Here is a 19188-nt window from a genome sequence, read left to right on the forward strand (position 1 = left end):
GATCTATAACATCAAACAATCTTGAGATGTCTATCTGTGTAATTTCACTGTGTTCCCGCATTGTTTTTTATTTTTAATTTTTGTTGTTGTAATTTTTATGTTGTCCTGATAATTTGGTTTGTTAAGCTTTGGTGGTGTTGTATGTGTGGATGTGCAATAGTGGGAAAATTAAGCAAGTTATTTCCTGCCCATTTTCCTTTTCAGTTTTTTTTTCCTGTTAGCTTTGCTTTGCTCTTGTATCCTCAGATCTTGTGGATCCACCATGCCCAGCCCATTTTGTTGACCTTCCTACCAATGCAACCAAAGACTGTCATTTTCAGTCCTGATTACATTTTTCAATCTCTATTTTTGATTTCCATTTTACTTTCAATGTTTTTCATTCACATCAAAGATGATGACGAGACAGAATCTACAGAAACATCTATCCTGAAAAGCCACCTGGTTAATGAAGTCCCAGTACTAGCCAGTCCAGACTTGCTATCTGAAGTTTCTGAGATGAAACAAGATTTGATCAAAATGACTGCCATCTTGACAACTGACCCTTCTGATCAGTCAGGTTCCATTAAGGTGAAAGATCTTGGGAAAGCCCCTGAAGAAGAGCCAGGGGAGCCTTTTGAAATTGTGGAAAGAGTGAAAGAGGACTTAGAGAAAGTAAATGAAATTCTCAGATGTGGAACCTACACAAGAGAAGACCACATACTGCCGAGGTCCCATTCTGGACGAGAGCTAGTGGAAGAGGAATGGGTTATTGTCAGTGATGAAGAAATTGAAGAGGCCAGACAAAATGTTCCTTTAGAAGTCATTGAACCTGCCTGTATAGAACTTAGGATAGGAAAAGGAACAACAGAGATAAGAAAGACAGACATGACAGGAATGGTAGACTATCTTATCGAGGACTTAAAAACGTATGTGTCTCTTCATGAGGTGGAGCCACAAACATTCCAAGAAGATTTAGTAGGAGAGAGATTTGAAGCTGTTGTTATAAGCAGGGGTTCTGAAAAAGGAGAACAGGGCTCTCCAACAGCTGAAACTCAAGGTACACAGGAACAACGCAAACCAGCCTTGGAAATTAAAAAACCAGTTAGGAGGAAACTAAAAGATAAACAAAGGCAAAAGGAAGGAGAGGGAGAGACACAAAGCAGTGAAGAACAATCAGGACTAACAAAGTTCAGTTCTGAGGAGTCATTAGATGATGAGCCAGGTTTAACACCTGCAGCTGTTCCTGATGTTAGCGCTGTATCCCCTGTAATAGAAGAAACGCCTATTGGCTCTATAAAAGACAAAGTAAAAGCTCTTCAGAAGCGAGTGGAAGATGAACAGAAAGTACGTTCAAAACTGCCTGTCAGAATCCAACCAAAAGAAATCACTACTGAGAGGCCTGTTACAAGGCCAGTGCAAGCTAAAAAAATAGTGCACAAAGCACAGCCACCTGTTTCACCCTCAGCTAAAACAGAAAGACTTGAAGAGACTATGTCAGTCCGGGAGCTGATGAAAGCCTTCCAGTCAGGGCAAGATCCATCCAAGAATAAATCTGGACTGTTTGAGCACAAAGCTATCAAACAAAAGCAGCAGCTCTCTGACAAAGAACCAACTAAGAGAGAAGCAGTTTATTTAGAAAGTGAAACAGGACAGGTACCACCACCTAGGAAAACAAACAAAAAAGAGAGGCTGACAGTCAAACAAACCAAAGTCCTTAAGATAGATAAAGATTCCCCATCAAAAAAAGGACCAAAAGCTTCTTCTGATTACGCTAAAGAGGAACCTGTAGATAGAGGCCAGGTACAAGAACAAAGCTATAAAAGAACTGAACCTTTCTCTCCAGTATTTGATGAAGAAAGTTCCAAGGAGCCAGCAGTTGTGAAGGAAAGTACAGCTGAGGATGACCAAGGAGATACTGACTTCCAGATCAGCCCGGACAGAAAAACTTCAACCGACTTTTCCGATGTCATTAAAGAAGAGCTTGAGAGTAATGACAAGTACCAGCAGTTCCGACACCTTTCAGTCACTGAGGAGGGAGAGCTTCACTTAGAGCAAGTACTGACCAGTCCTTTCAGTGTTACCATCCCCTCAGAATATGTGAAAGATGGCTTCCTACCTGCTCTCTCTTTGCAAAGTGGTGCTTTTGATGGAAGCTCAGAAAGCCTTAAACATGAAGGTGTAGCAGATTCTCCTGGTAGCCTGCTTGATGGAACCCCTCAGATCAGCTCTGAGGAAAGTTATAAGCATGAGGGTCTGGCAGAGACTCCAGAAACAAGCCCTGAAAGTCTGTCTTTCTCACCAAAGAAAACTGATGAGGAAATTGGAGAAACAAAAGAATCCACTACAGTGCATAGAGCAGCAGAGACATGTTCTCCAAAGGAACTCTCTCCAATGAAAGGTGAAAGAGGTATTGCTGCAGAACAGCTAACTGCAGATATTGAAGCTATCAAATCTCATCCCGATCATTTATCAGAACAGGTACCTTCAGCCCCTGAGAAAGGGGCAGGCAAACTTACGGATAGTAGCTCAGCTTCCATCATGAAAGATGTTAGCAGTGCAAAAGAATCCAAAAGCACTGAACACACACACGTAACTAAATCTTCTGAAATGTATGACAGCTGTTTAGAGAAAGAGATGACCTGTGAACATCATGTTGTTGTTAGAAGTCCCCAAGGGTTGGAACTTTCCCTTCCTAGTCATCACAGTGAAAGCTTTAGCCCAGTGGCAGATGAATCCCTGGCTATAAGTCATAAAGACTCATTGGAAGCAAGCCCAGTGCTGGAAGATAACTCATCACACAAAACACCTGATTCCCTGGAGCCTAGCCCTATGAAAGAGTCGCCATGCCGTGATTCACTTGAAAGCAGCCCTGTAGAACAAAAAGCAAAGGCTGGCATTCTTGCAGGACAGGTTCCCCTTCAGTCTTTCCCTACCAGAGCAGAAATGTTTCCAGAGCTGGCATCTATGCGTTCCAGAATTCTCCGCGACCCTGATGGAAGTGCTGAAGATGACAGTTTAGAACAAACATCCCTCATGGAAAGTTCTGGGAAAAGTCCTCTTTCACCTGACACTCCTAGCTCTGAAGAAATTAGCTATGAAATTACACCCAAAACTGCAGACTCGCAGGCACTGTCAAATATATCTAAGTCAGCCACAATCACTGAAGTCAGTGAAGAGCCAGAGGATGATTCAGAAAGTGAACCAAAGAAGAGGTTCACTCCGGAAGAGGAGATGTTTAAAATGGTGACCAAAGTCAAAATGTTTGATGAATTGGAACAAGAAGCAAAACAGAAAAGAGAATACATAAAGGATAAAAAGCAAGAGGAATCTTCTTCAATTCCTGATTCAGGTGCTGCATATGAAAATGAAGCAACAGAGCCAACAGCCATTGAAGAAAAACATATACCTACAGTAGTGATGTCTTCTGCAGACATTAGGAAAAGTTCTTCCTCTTCTGAAAGTGAGCCAGAATTGACTCAGCTGAAAAAAGAAGCTGACTCAGGCCTCTTAATGGAACCTGTAATTAGAGTGCAACCTCCTTCACCACATCTATCTGGGGTAGACTCCAGTTCCAGCCCTGAAGAAGCAGGATTTCAACCTATTGACCCCAAACAACATGTTTTCAGGATGGAGGAGTACAAAGGAGAATCCGATAAGCCCACAAAAGGAGACAAGGAGGAACCACCTGCGTTTGGTGATAGCTGTAAAGCTTACACTGAAGAATCAAACATTTTTCACTCTGATACTGGTATCATAGCAGAAACAGATGAATCAAAGTGTTGTTATAGTACAGATGAAAGTGAGACAATTAGCCCTAATGGCCCAATGACACGACTTGATGGTGCTTTCTATCATGCAGTTGGTGATGATGCTCAAAAAGAAGTTTGGGTTCATCAGCCATCCCCAGCACAACAGCAACACTATGCTTCTCAGAAACAGACTGATGCAGCTGGAAAGTTAACACATGAAGACCTCAGTGCTTCAGGGGATGTGTCTGGGAAAGTATTTGGTCCCTTTGGACATGATACTTCTCAGAGTCCTGCATCACAAGATGATGCATTGGCTGAAGATGTTTCCCCTGCAAGCTCTGCTTTGGGAAGTGCTTTGACAAAATCAGACAAAGATTTTGAGACATGCCAAAGTGTTTCTTATAGTGAGACACCTTCCAAAGAATATTCATCCCTTACCACTAAAAAGGATGAATTTGAAGGCTATGCAGCAGATACTGATGAAAGTGGTGCTCCACATATAACAAGCCCATATGAAAATGTCCCTTCTGAACAATTTTTCACTAGCTGTGAAAGTAGGATAGAAACTGATACAAGGCAGATGACCAGTCCATCACCCAGAGATGCTCATTCTGTTGAAGTAAAAACAATGATTGAGGACACATTAGTGGCAGGTTCCCTTAACAGACATGCTCCTCCAGGTGAAGATCAAACTTCAGAAGAGGTATATATGGAAATAGAGTCAAAACAGAAAATATCAACTTCAGTGCCTTCAGCAGCAGACCCCATAGCATTAGATCAAACTTCCCTTCAGTATATAAAAGATGAAGCTGAAAAACTGATCAGCCAAGTGGTCATCACCAAAACAGATGTGGATTCTGACAGGTGGAGTGAAATACGTGAAGACGATGAAGCTTTTGAGGCTCGAGTAAAAGAGGAGGAGCAAAAGATTTTTGGTTTAATGGTGGACAGGCGGTCACAGGGTACAACACCTGATACCACACCAGCCAGGACACCCACAGAAGAAGGGACACCAACTAGTGAACAAAACCCTTTTCTCTTCCAGGAAGGAAAGTTGTTTGAAATGACTCGAAGTGGAGCCATTGACATGACCAAAAGGAACTATGCAGATGAAAGCTTTCACTTTTTCCAAGTGGGGCAGCAGTCTCAAGAAGAAGTTTCTTTATCTGAAGAAATGAAAGAGGCCACAGAGATGGAATCTGCTAAACTAGAGAGATCACCGGATCCATTTGCACCTTCAGAATCAGATGAAACTGATATAGAGGAAAAAGATGCACTTACACTAGCATCACCAGTATCTGAGCTTTCTGATAAATCAGAGGAAATGAGGAGCACAGGTGTGAGTGTGGGTACTACAAAAGCTGAACTTAAATCTAGAATTCCCATTAAAATGGGTATTTCAGTTTCTTCAAAATCACCAAAGAAAGAGATTGCTGCCTCTGAAGTTTCTGAAGTAGATCCCTTCTCCAAAGTGGAAACTGATGATACATTTGACAGCAGTCAGGTGCCTTGCCCTATCTCTCCAGAGAAGTCTGTGATAGATGTGCAGTTAGATTTTTCCACAGTCACTAGGTCTGTGTATTCTGAACAGGATGATGAGTCCCCAGACTCTTCACCAGAGGAACAGAGATCCGTGATTGAAATCCCTACTGCTGTCCTGGAGAGCAGCGTGCCTTCTTCTGAAAGCAAATCCAAAATTCCTGTCAGAACAACTCCTGCTGCACCGCAGTCATTGCAACAATCAGAATATGAGATCCTGCCCTCAGATGGCTTTCTGGACAGCTTGCAAGATGAAATAAAGGATGACCAAACAAAACCAAAGTCTAAAATTCCTGTCAAGGCAGCTTTCCAAAGAGCCGAGCAACAGTGTGCATACACAGAAACATCTATCAAGAAGCCACAGTCACCCAAAGCTCTTGATATGACATGCAAACTATCTATGAAACAAGATAGTCGAAGCAAATCTGAATCTGATGCAAGTGTTCCCATAGATCCAAAGACTAGGCGTTCAATAAAAGCTAGGAGTTATGCTGAGGTGGAAGCAGAGACCAGAGAGAGGGTGGATGAGATGAAGCTTGAGCTAGAATCAGATGATGTGACAACAGCAAGATCAAAGATATTTTCATCAAGACTGCCAGTTAAAGGCAGAAGCACTCCAGCTTCCCACAGTACTGGTAGTCCCACAAAAGAACATAAGGACCATTTTTTTGACCTTTACAAAAACTCCATAGAGTTCTTTGAAGAGATTAGTGATGAAGCTTCCAAGTTAGTGGATAGACTTACCCAGTCAGAAAGAGAGCAAGAATTAATTTCAGATGATGAAAGTAGTAGCGCCCTAGAAGTTTCTGTTATTGAAAATGTGCCATCCATTGAGACCCAGCATTCAATTTCCGAAGACATCTTTGACACCAGGCCCATTTGGGATGAGTCCATTGAGACTCAGATTGAGCGTATTCCTGATGAAAATGTCCATGACCGTGCTGAAGGTATTTGCCAGCCACTGGGATTCCTAGTGCTACGCATGTCATGAATTTTATAATTCTTTTGTGTGTGTGCGCGCGCGTGTGTGTGTGTGTGTGATTTGTGCATCATTTTCTTTGAGCTTTCTGTGATTGTTAATGTGTTTGTGTAAGCTGTGTTTGTTATTGTATTGTGTCTATATTTTCTTATCTTGGAAACAGTCTCAAGATTGCACACTGCGAATGCTTATGGAAAGTGTTAACACAATAAGCAGAAAATCCTTTGCTAAAAACATGATATTTTGCTTTAACACAACTGATTCTTCAGGCCATGTGAGTTTTGACTTTTGGTTTTCCTTTTGCTTTCCTTGACCTCCTATTTTTACTAATAAAATAAAATTAGTAAACTATTTTGCAAATAAACACGCACTGTTGTTGAAACTGGGATAGGTGTATTTTTTTTCTTTTGCAGTTTGAGGCCTCAATACTGTTTCACATCTTAAAAATCATTAAACTCCTTTTGTTTTTTGACAGCAAATTTCTCAAGAATGCTCCACATATCACCAGTAACTTAATATAGTGCATAGTGATTGGTGGTGTTGTTTTCCCCCAAGAAATGTTAACGTTTATATAATATCATTGAGTAGCCTCAAAGAAAATCCAATAGTTAAAACTTATGAACATATACATACATCTGTATTCCTGTAACTAAATATTCAGATGGTAACTTCATGAAATCCATGGGAAAACCAAAACTTAAACTCTGCTGGTCTCAAATTGGATGTGGGGATGGGTCTTTATACTTTTATCACTGAAATATATAAACACTGACAAGTGGAATCTTGTCTTTCCCAGGCTTTCTTTGTAAATATCCTGGGTTATTCTTTGAATTCAGTTGTAGTAATCTTTTATGAAATAATCAAATAAAATATATTGCTAAATAACAAATACAAACTGTAATTTGAAATTCCTTGTGATTGAATAACATTTCTTTAAAATAATAATATATCAAAAAGAACAAATTGCAGTACATTTTTGACTTCTCTTTGGCATTGACTAAAGAGAGCTTGGAAAACACAGTTTTTATCCCAGTAACAGTTTGCCCTCTCCTCTTTAGTTCTAGATATAAGGGGGCTTATTGTTAAATAGAAGCCTAAGAATAACTTTTTTGGATGAAATGGGTACAGTAGACATTTATATCCTATTTTGGCATGTACATAAGTAGTCTGATTTTCAAAAATGCTGACCAGCCAAAAGCTCCAATTTGAAAATCAGGCCTTTTGGGGCACCTAAATAGGGCTGTAAAAGCCTAATGTTAGGTATCTATTTTTAAACACCCACAGTTTATGGAGCTCCAGAGCAGTTAGAAGAAGAATGCTTTCCTTTCTTGAGATACATCAGTTTTGTAGCTTCTCCTTGACTTGTTCGTAGACAACTTGTGGCTGTTCTGTTTGACCTTATTTAGATCAACAGGATGATCAAGGAAGAACAGAGGAAAGACTGGCACACATTGCTGATCATCTTGGATTCAGCTGGACAGGTAAACTGCATGTAATCTCTTTCAGATAAAGTATGTTTATTCAGAATTGGGTTTTTCTTCCATTTCTATGCTTCTGCCAGATGTCTTTATTAATGAAAGACAATTCTCCAATAGCTTATAGAAACTAGTTTTCTCAGGATATTGATGAACTTACGACCTTGCAGTAAAGAAAAGGAAGAGTATGGGCCAGATACTAGACTCTATGGCCCCTCACTCTATGGCCAGCATAAGAATGACACAGAACCAACATACATAAAACAATATCTCTCCTCCTTGCAGCCCCCGAGGACTCTGGTTAGAGGCCATATCAGGAAGGTGGGTGTGTGGCCAGAGCTGCCTGTACGCTGGCAATTCTGGGCTGCAAAGCAGCCACAGGCAGCTGAGTAAGTCTTCCATAAATGAGAGCAACCCCTTTTTTTTTTTCAGAACTGATGGCAGAGTTGGAGGGGATGAAAGGGACCATATTTGCAACAGTGATTTTATCTGCAGAAACCCACACCAGGGTGAGACAGATACATCATTGGTGGAGAGGCCAAATTGGAACTGAGTGAAATTAGTAATTCTACTGCTGGAAATCAGCTGACAACAAGAGGAATTTAAAGAGAATGAGCTGTGCATAGTTCTCTGTCCTGCATTTGGTTGCACATTGTCCAACAAAAACTTCAAACTCAGCTTCCCTTGATATCTATGTTTGCAATGAACTCTGCACCTTTTCTCACTCAGTCCACTGTACGTGGACCATCCTCCCTGGCCCTATGCCATGCAACCCCACTCCCCTCTTGTCATACCTCTAGTCATTTCCCCATGAATTTAGAGAATAGAATCCTCAATCACTTCCAGAGGGTAGGCAAATTTACCATGGTCCTTGATGGAGGAATTCCAAAGAAGTCCCATTTTGCTGTAACCCCCTAGGGCAGTATGAAATCCCTGACAATAGGGTTGAAAAGGGAGTTACAAACTGGAGAAAATTTTAAAATCCATCATACAAACAAAATGAAGTTAATCTTCTGTAGTGGGTGTTTCATAATTTTCCTCACCATATTTGCAAAACATCAGAGATGCTTTTGTTTCAACAAATATCCCCTATCCCTCTACTTTGAACCTGCAGGTAAGTAGATGACTCGTGCCTCCCCATACTGAGGGAGAACAATCTAAAGGGGAGGACATGTGACCGCCCCATGTGTGTCCTCTGCCCAGAGACCTCTCCCCGTCCCATGTTACTTGTGGGGGGACGGACGGGACTCTGTCCTTCTCTCCCTGTGCCTCCCCCCCCCTGCACATTGGGCCGCTCTCCCTGGCATCTGGGTGGGGAGTGGGATGGAGTCACTTCTGCTTGAGAGAGCCTGGCTGGGAGGCAGCGTTGCCCCCCTCCGTGCCAGGCTGCCAGGGAGAGCAGCCTCTCTCCCTCCCTGTCCCAGCAGGCCAATCTGGGGCGGGGCACTGGACCCTCCATGCCCCCGCCTACACATTGCTAGAGCTACTGCCATGGCTTTCCCCTTCCTCTTCCTCCTCACTGTTCATGGCTAAGTTTCTGTCTCAGGCCCTCTGTTGTATCCACGGTGGTCTCTGGGGTGCTGGTGGGGCCTCTGCCGAGTACAGCATGTAGCTTATTGTAAAAGCAGGAGGCCTGTGACTCTGCACCAGATCTATTGTTGGCCTCCCTGGGCTTGTGAATATGCAGACGCATTTCCTAGGTGCGTGCTCACCAAGCTGGACAATCAGAAAAAGGCATTTCAAAAACAGTTTAAAGGGTAGGTGGCTTCCAGTCTATACGACCTCTGGGCAGTAGAGTTTACAATTGTGACCAGAGCAGTCACTGTCAGAGGGACTGGGGCATTGTGGGACAGCTAGGGTCAACAGAAGTCTAGCAGTGTCTACACTCACACTGCATCGACTTCAATGGGTCGATCATGGCTCAGTGCCATTTAGGGAGGTGGTTTTACTGCATTGTCATAATAGGGATCTTACATAGGCCAGAGACAAATCTGAGTATAGGCGCATGCAACTTTATAGTGTAGACCAGACCCAGTGTTCTGCACAATCCTTGCCCTCCTGCTGCACAGAGAGGAAAAGGGACACTTCGTATCCCAGCTTGGTATTGTAAGGGCAGCTCACCATCTTGCCTTTAATTTGGTCTTTTTCTCATCACAAACTTTGTTTTAGCTATACACAGCAGTGACAAACCTGAATCCTGAGTGGTTAGAATATTCTAATGATGGCAGCAGAGCAGAATGCCTGCCTGAAACCTGGAGGTACACACACAGATAGTGGCAAAGGTTCTTCTTCCCTATTTTACTTTGGGGGTACAAGGAAATTGTTTTTAGAAAAAAGTTCTGCATGACTCACAGCTCTAAGTCTAATTTGTAGCTAAACTGCATTTGTAAAATTTGTTTTTCAATATGTATTCTAGCTGCTTACATTTTGTTTCAAAATTCCAAGAAGGCCTGAATTTTCAAAATGGATTCATTCAGGGCTAGATTACCCAATCTGGGGCCTTTGGCACATCACTTCATGGGACCCCCTATAGCCCTGCCATTCAGAATTGCAGTGGCAGGAGGTCCTCCCAAAGAGACAGGGGCATTGATAAAGGCCCCAGTTTTCCTGCCAGGAATGGCAGTAGAGGTTCCCCAGTATTTACTCCAACAGCTGAGTTATATCAGCTTGGATGAGTTGGCTGAAACCCATGCCTTCTTCTGCTACACACTGTCTTATGTTGAAGTGGTATTGACAGGAGCCTCCCACTAATTCTGGGTGTAGTTCATGTTTCATTGAGAAGAAAGGAGTAGTTCCCTCTCTCAGAACTATTATTTGAGGCTATCTGTCAACACAAGCAGTCCTGGCTACACTGATTACTCTCAGTTCACATGTTCAAACTTTGCTTCCAAACTGTAAGCCCTAGAAACTTTTTTTTAAAAAAATCGGAATGCTAAGATTCTGACCATCACATGTCCGTAGAGGCCTCTAGCACTTACACCTTAATCCAGCCCTGGATTCAGTGCCTGCAAAATGTGCCATTATTTAAAATTAACCAGTTCTTCAACTAGATTCAAAAAGCTTCAGATACTAAATGGAAATTGGGAACGATGGATTCTGGAGGATTTGGTGGTCTCTAAATAAAAATGTCTCACCCTAATGTCTGTAGGTATGGCACATAAACTGAAGAGAAGTTTGGTGTCAGGGAAAGTAATCTCTGTGGTTGCAGCTGCCAGCCTGAAAAGGGGCCCACTAACGACAAATGTGAAAGTCTTTACAAAAAATGGCTTCTTGTTCACAGAATTAGCAAGAGAACTGGATTTCACGGAAGAGCAAATTCACCAGATCCGAATTGAAAATCCAAATTCACTGCAGGACCAGAGCCATGCACTTCTGAAATACTGGCTTGAAAGGGATGGGAAACATGCTACAGGTAAATTTTCTGTTATTGCATGAACTGTACTTTCCCAGACTAGTAGGCTAGACACGTGCTCACCCACAGTCACACAAAGGAAATATAGATAGAGTTTAGAAGAGTACGAAGGCAACTGACCAAAGAATGTACTTTCTTTTAAGCAATAGAATCTGCATAATGAGGAATAGCACAGGATTTTGTGTTTAAGTTATTTATCACAGCGCATTTGGAAGGCAAAAGCATAACATCTCACAGAAGGCAGAAATCCCACTTTGTAAGTACCTTGGCCTAGATTTGCAAAGGTATTTATGCACCTGCCATTGATTTCATTGGGAGTTAGGCACCTAAATATCTCTGAGCATCTAGGCCTTAAATCCTACATTACCCAGCCAAGCAGAAAAATGTGCATTAGCTGAGGCAGCTTTCCAGCCGATGAGGTTAGAATAATTCATGCATGAAACCTTTCCAAAATATCAGGTTGTCTATAATAACGATTTTTTCATTCTGTCCCTTGGTTCTTTTCACATATGAGGTATTTGCATTGTATGTATGATAATGCTGTTTGAATATCTTATGCATTTCTGTGATTTGGGGCATCGGTGGCCCAGGAGTGTATTCAAGACAGAGCTCTCAGCTCAACTAAATGGTCTCTTTCTAACATCACAGATACAAGTCTTACCCAGTGTCTAACAAAAATCAACCGAATGGATATTGTTCATCTAATGGAGACCAGCCATATGGACTCTGTGCAGGGCCATGGCACTCGCACCTATGCAGAAATTGAACAGACAATTGGACTGGATCATAGTGAAGGTAGATGCTTCCTGATGTTAACCCTTTACCTTTTCCAGCAAGTTACTTACTGACAGAGTGATCTCATCTGTGCACCAGATTCCATTCTCAAATGGGTAGTTAGGAGACTCACCTAACTCTATCATTGTACTTGTGTAGTAGTGGCATCTAACTTTAAAAACAGGACAATTTAATAATGAAGAACGTAGATGAAATAATATGTTTTATCAAACACCTGCCATAGCCAGTTCTTATAATGTAAGTAAATTAACCTTTGCAGAAATTATTGTACACTGTGGGCCAATCTGCTCACAGTTATATAGGTGATTCCATGAAATCAATGAGGTTGTGCCCATTTAAATGAGAGAAAAGTTTATCTCACATTTAAAAAAATACTTTATGTAGAATATTAAAACTATATTTGTCCCATAGCTTGGAAGGCCTCTGAATACAAGTGGCCATGGTAAAAACTGCATTTGGTACTGTGATTCTGTTGGATTTCATAAAGAGTTGCAGTCATTAGATGGAAAGACATTTAAGAAACACCAAGATGTTACACAAAGTGGTTTTCTCTGACCATTCTTTGGGTAAAATATGAATATAAGGTCCTTATATTATTCCACTATTCCACTTTTCATTAGAGTAAGGATGTTAACTACAATGTCTTGATCAAATTCCAATTCAAGATGTTAACTACAATGTCTTGATAAAATTCCAATTCAGGTAATTACATTCTTCTCACCTAAATTCCTCCTGCAGTTTTAGTTGGCTAGAGTATTCTTCAGTCTTCAAAACATTGATACTGAGCACTATAGGACTTGGTGAGTGAAGCAATAATCTATATATCCCTGATGTACTGCAAAGGGCTATTGTGGGTCTGAATTAAAATTTCTGAAGTGCTTTCAGCTCGTTCAATGGCTGATATTTTAGATAGGGAGCTCATTTGTTTTGCAGGTTACTGTAAAGCCAGCTGTGTGGCAATCCTAGAGATAAGTCTAACATTTCACCAACTACGTTCATCAATTTCTTCATCTTCCACCCAAATTGTGCACGATAAACCATCCACAGCCTACAATACATTGAGGCTTTGAGAAAATGTGTTTCTTCTGCCTATTGAACCTCTGACTTAGAGTGGCAAGATCATCTTGTTTCCCAGGGAGCATTCTAATTGTGTTTTTTTAACTCATTCCTAGGATTTTCTGCACTGCAGGAGGAACTGTACAGTCCAAGACACAAGAAGGAAGAGGAGCATTATAAAGAGAGTGAGCCATCTGATCACCCTCCCATTGTCTCCGAAGAAGACACTTCTGTCAGTTACTCTTCCTTTCAGGAGGGCACTCCCAGGACTGAGACAGACATATCAGTTGCAGAGCTCCTGCGACAAGCACACAAAGAGCGAGTGCAAGCTGAGTTCTCAGGGAAACTACAGGATCTGCCAGAAGATTCATCAGCTGCACAACAGGAGTACTTGTAAGCATCAAAAGATGGCTGGTCAAATCCATAACCGATAGCATGTTGAACAGAAATGCACTTTTATTTATTTTGTATATCTTTAAGAATATGTTTCAGGGCTTAACGTTAATCTCTCATTATTTGAGAACAGGATGAAATCTATGTGGGGTTCTTATACAGGAGAGAAAACTCAGTGACGGATTGGCTCATTATTAGTAATAAGGAATAATTTTGTCTCAGTAATTACAAAAGAAAAGAAGATGTAGGCATGAATGGGTGGAATTATTTTGGAGGGCTGTTTTATTGATTGGGGTGCCAGCAATTTTTAAATGACAATTTTGCAACACTTAATACAGTTGAGTTATATTTTTGATGTTAAAACTAATAGTAATAATTTCCTTAATGGAAAGAGTCAGTGACAGAGGGGTGACATTGGTTATTTGCACATTGTATCTTTTACTTTCAGACAGGAATTTTAATTCAGAACGCTAACCGCTCTTCCAAAATCTTTATTCGCTAAACTCAGAACTATATATGAGTAACAGGAACTGTATGTGAAAGGTATACTTCAAATAGTTAAAGAGAAAAAGATGTTTCAGGACTACTTAAAGTAACAATACACTTTAAAATTATAGGCCCAGAGGGAGTGCACAGCACCGGTTGGTAGTGTGTAAAGGTAGCTTTGACTCACATTCACACTCCTTCGATCTTGGTCTGGCTCTGTGCTAGGAGGGCTGCTCTAACTTATGCTGAGAAGGACCAAAAAAAAAGGACTTGGATTTGCTTAGAGATAGTAGACTGGAAACATTTGCAGAAGACAAAATGCTCAAGTACAAATACTTACAGTATACAAAATGTCAGTAAGATCTTACATTTTCTGTACATACGGAGTATGAAGCGTAGATTTGTTGAAGTTATTTTGGTGCTGCCTAAGATGATTTTAAATATTGTGTTCAGTGCCAGTCATCATATTTTGGAGAGGATAGTATTGAGATTGAATAGATGTAGCAATGGCCAGGGAGAAATTATTCCAGCCTTTGATGCATGAATGTGGAAGAAAGATTGACCAGACTTGACCTAAATAGAGTATGAAAAAAAATAAGAGAACCAGGGGTATAGGAATCATGTAACGGTACAAATGGTACTGAAAGGGAAAAAAAATACTTTGAATTAACCACACTCATCTGTAAGTTATATTGGGACAGTATTTTGTTAAAGCATAGCCATTTGGAGCCAAATTGTGTAACCTTTACCAATACTCATAAATGTTTACTCATACAAATAGTCCCATTGACTTCACTCGGACTGTTCATATGTAACTACTCACAATGGTGAGTAGGGAGCTTAAACTCTGGGACTTGATTTGTAATTTTTCATAATCTTATTTTTCCAAACCCAGAAATGATTAAGTTTTAAGGAGAAAACTCACAAATAAAAGTAGTCTATGGGTGTTCGCTCCCGAACATCTTAGTAGCAAAGGATTGGATTCTGCTCTGACCTTTTCTCCCCTGTGTAACTTCACTGACACTGATGGAGTTGCTCTTGATTTATATGGATGCAAATGAGGAGAGTCAGCCCCAGAGTAACATTCTAGAAAATAAAGTGCCTGATCCTGCTTTCCAAGTGAGTGAGTCCCATAGATGTGTGTGGAGTAAAATTGGGGGGAATGGGAGGAGACTCAGACTTGAACTGTTTCCATAATGTTTCATGATAAATATTCACTAGATGACAAGCAGAACTAAACCTCCGAAGTCACCATTATTCCCAAGTATACGACAGCACAATTTGCATATGTGTAGGTTTCAGTTTTATTGTTAACTCTTTTTAGTTCTTTGTTTTAAATGGTTTATACTAGCAACTAAACAACAGCAGAGAAATTAGTTCACGGAGCATGTAACCTCATAAAATGCTTTGCAGTTAGCTCCCTTGAATCTGTAATCCACAGTGTCACAACTCCAGGAACAGAAGAATCCATAGCACCAAAGGCTGAAAAAGCAGCAGGCTTTGCAAAGGAAAAATCTAAAGGCTCCACCACAGGATCTGAAGAGCACGAGAGGCCATATCTTCAGACGCCATCATCCAGTGAGCGAGGTGACTCTCCCATTGCACAAGAACTTGAAGACCTCCAGCTCTCCCAAGAAGAACTTTCCCCAAGGAGAACTAGTCTGGTTATAGTGGAGTCAACTGATGAACAGCCAGCAAAGTTTGAAAGACATTATGATGATGAATCTTTTGAAAAGGTAAATACCAACCTCCGCCCCCCACATCATAAAATATTTGTTAGGAAGAGCAAAATTCCTTTGTCTGGAGTCTTTGGATTATTTTATGTTTGTTTTATTTTGTCTTAAGCAGATGCTGACACAATCAGCTCTCATGGGTATCTTTCAGCATGATGTGACAAATTTAGCGCAGATGTAAGCATCAACAACTTGCATTGATGACAATGGGAGCTGTGCCCACTTACATCAGAATTCAATATGATCTTTAGAATAAGACGCATTGTCTGAGTGCAGGCCTGTGAGATAGGAACTCCTGTGTTCTAACTCCAGCTCTGCGGTGACTCACTCTGTAGCCTTGGGAAAGTCACTTAATTGTTTTGACTCAGTTTCCCCATGAGTTAAATGATCCTTTCACATGGTTGTTACAAGGATTAATCTATATGGATATTTTGAAGATGAGAAGCACTGATCTGATTATGCAGTGCTTATTCTTGTTCAGCACTTATGCAAGTGGTGCCACTAAAGTCAATCGGACTGCTCATTTGAGTGAGAACTGCTCTACCTCAATAAGGGTTGCAGAAATAGGCCCTGCACAGGGGGGAGCTGAAAAAGAGAAGACAGTCATGAAATCCAAAGGAAAGTGTCACTGACAGTGTCAAAAGCAGTAAAGAGGTAAAAGGGCCGTAGTGACTCTGAAATTTGACCAAGAAAAGGTTGTTAGGTGATTAGACAAAGGAAACGCAGTGGATCTAATTTACCTAGATTTCAGTAAGGCGTTTGATACCGTGCCACATGGGGAATTATTAGTTAAATTGGAAAAGATGGGGATCAATAGGAAAATTGAAAGGTGGATAAGGAATTGGTTAAAGGGGAGACTACAACGGGTCCTACTGAAAGGTGAACTGTCAGGCTGGAGGGAGGTTACCAGTTCCTCAAGGATCGGTTTTGGGACCAATCTTATTTAATCTTTTTATTACTGACCTTGGCACAACAAGTGGGAGTGTGTTAATAAAGTTTGTGGATGATACAAAGCTGGAAGGTATTGCCAATTTAGAGAGAGACCGGGATACCCTACATGAGGATCTGGATGACCTTGTAAACTGGAGTAATAGTAATAGGATGAAATTTAATAGTGAGAAGTGTAAGGTCATGCATTTAGGGATTAATAACAAGAATTTTAGTTATAAGCTAGGGACGCATCAATTAGAAGTAACGGAGGAGGAAAAGGACCTTGGAGTATTGGTTGATCATAGGATGACTATGAGCCGCCAATGTGATATGGCTGTGAAAAAAGCTAATGCGGTCTTGGGATGCATCAGGCGAGGTATTTTCAGTAGAGATAAGGAGGTGTTAGTACATTATACAAGGCACTGGTGAGACCTCACCTGGAATACTGTGTGCAGTTCTGGTCTCCCATGTTTAAAGAAGGATGAAGTCAAACTGGAACAGGTACAGAGAAGGGCTACTAGGATGATCCGAAGAATGGAAAACTTGCCTTATGAAAGGATTCAGAGTAACAGCCATGTTAGTCTGTATTCACAAAAAGAAAAGGAGTACTTGTGGCACCTTAGAGACTAACCAATTTATTTGAGCATAAGCTTTCGTGAGCTACAGCTCACTTCATCGGATGCATACCGTGGAAACTGCAGCAGACTTTATGTATACACAGAGAATATGAAACAATACCTCCTCCCACCCCACTGTCCTGCTGGTAATAGCTTATCTAAAGTGATCATCAGGTGGGCCATTTCCAGCACAAATCCAGGTTTTCTCACCCTCCACCCCCCCACACAAATTCACTCTCCTGCTGGTGATAGCCCATCCAAAGTGACAACTCTTTACACAATGTGCATGACAATCAAGTTGGGCTATTTCCTGCACAAATCCAGGTTTTCTCACATCCCCCCACCCCCATACACACACAAACTCACTCTCCTGCTGGTAATAGCTCATCCAAACTGACCACTCTCCAAGTTACCAGCAGGACAGTGGGGTGGGAGGAGGTATTGTTTCATATTCTCTGTGTATACATAAAGTCTGCTGCAGTTTCCATGGTATGCATCCGATGAAGTGAGCTGTAGCTCACTAAAGCTTATGCTCAAATAAATTGGTTAGTCTCTAAGGTGCCACAAGTACTCCTTTTCTCCTTATGAAAGGAGACTCAGGGAGCTTGGCTTGTTTAGCCTAACTAAAAGAAGGTTGAGGGGAGATATGATTGCTCTCTATAAATATATCAGAGGGATAAATACTGGAGAGGGAGAGGAATTATTTAAGCTCAGTACCAATGTGGACACAAGAACAAATGGATATAAACTGGCCACTAGGAAATTTAGAATAGAAATTAGATAAAGGTTTTTAACCATCAGAGGAGTGAAGTTTTGGAATAGCCTTCCAAGGGAAGCAGTGGGGGGCAAAAGATCTATCTGGCTTTAAGATTAAACTCAATAAGTTTATGGAGGAGATGGTATGATGGAATAACATGGTTTTGGTAATTAAATATTCATGGTAAATGGGCCCAATGGCCTGTGATGGGCTATTAGATGGGGTGAGATCCGAGTTACCCAGGAAAGAATTTTCTGTAGTATCTGGCTGATGAATCTTGCCCGTATGCTCAGGGTTTAGCTGATCGCCATATTTGGGGTCAGGAAGGAATTTTCCTCCAGGGCAGATTGGAAGAGGGCCTGGAGGTTTTTTGCCTTCCTCTGTAGCATGGGGCACGGGTCACTTGCTGGAGGATTCTCTGCTCCTTGAAGTCTTTAAACTATGATTTGAGGACTTCAATAGCACAGATATAGGTGTGAGGTTTTTTTTGTAGGAGTGGTGGATGAAATTCTGTGGCCTGCATTGTGCGGGAGGTCAGACTAGATGATCATAATGGTCCCTTCTGACCTAAATATCTATGAATCTATGAGTGGAGACGAGGCCATGGAGGGCAGATGAGAGTAGGTTTAGGATGGGTTGGAGAGAATCTCAGGGCAGTGATGGTAGGTGGTGTGTTCAATAAGGTTAGAGGTATGGGGGAGAAGTGAAGGTTGGTGGGAGTCTGAGAGGCAGATGGCTCATTGGTGTGTTTTTGTTCATTTGTTAATATAGGGAGCGCCCCCCCCCCCAAACCCAACATGTGTTGCCAGGAGCATGAGGAAGAATGAGAGTGAGACAGGTTGAGGGACATGGTAAGGGTGGGAGGAGAGCTGTCAGTAGGGTCTGGAGGCATTGAGACCAGAGGGTTAGGGGAGAACAGGTGAGAAAGCCATCAAAGTCAGAGGAGGAGGAGAAAAGAATGATAATGGGGCAGAGGACAGATCTCATCAGTATAGTTGAAGGAGGGAAATACAGCTCTGGATTTGTTGTCTTAAGCTAATAATGTATTTTGCATTTTCACATCCAGCTAGGGCTGGGAAGTCTCAGACTCAAGATAACAGACATTAAGTAGGGTAGCAGTGAGAGGGCTCAGCATAAGGGAAAGTAGGCCCCGCCTCTCGCCTGCCACTATACCAAGAGGAGGAGGAATAGCCTTCCTGGCTCTCCTCAAAGACAGTCTTGCACTGGAAAATAATTAGTGAGTGTTCATAAGATCAGATTTACCAAACCTTTTCTGAACAGCCTAAAA

General features: G+C 41.5%; 1 protein-coding gene across 9 annotated transcripts in view; it reads left to right on the forward strand.

Moving 5' to 3' along the window:
- Positions 1–19188, forward strand: part of ANK2 (ankyrin 2) — a 589776-nt gene that overhangs the window by 561989 nt on the left and 8599 nt on the right. For 5 of the 9 annotated variants that reach the window (XM_084626827.1, XM_084626829.1, XM_084626826.1 and 2 more), the window contains 6 exons: positions 392–6214; positions 7653–7727; positions 11002–11133; positions 11782–11928; positions 13101–13377; positions 15305–15599. In XM_084626827.1, the coding sequence (XP_084482953.1) occupies positions 392–6214; positions 7653–7727; positions 11002–11133; positions 11782–11928; positions 13101–13377; positions 15305–15599 (6749 nt within the window). The remainder of the gene's footprint in view (positions 1–391; positions 6215–7652; positions 7728–11001; positions 11134–11781; positions 11929–13100; positions 13378–15304; positions 15600–19188) is intronic. The other 4 variants (XM_084626832.1, XM_084626831.1, XM_084626833.1 and 1 more) reach the window with 1 other exon arrangement.

This window comes from Lepidochelys olivacea (assembly GCF_965140295.1).
Source record: "Lepidochelys olivacea isolate rLepOli2 genome assembly, chromosome: 4".
NCBI classification, from domain to species: Eukaryota; Metazoa; Chordata; order Testudines; family Cheloniidae; genus Lepidochelys; species Lepidochelys olivacea.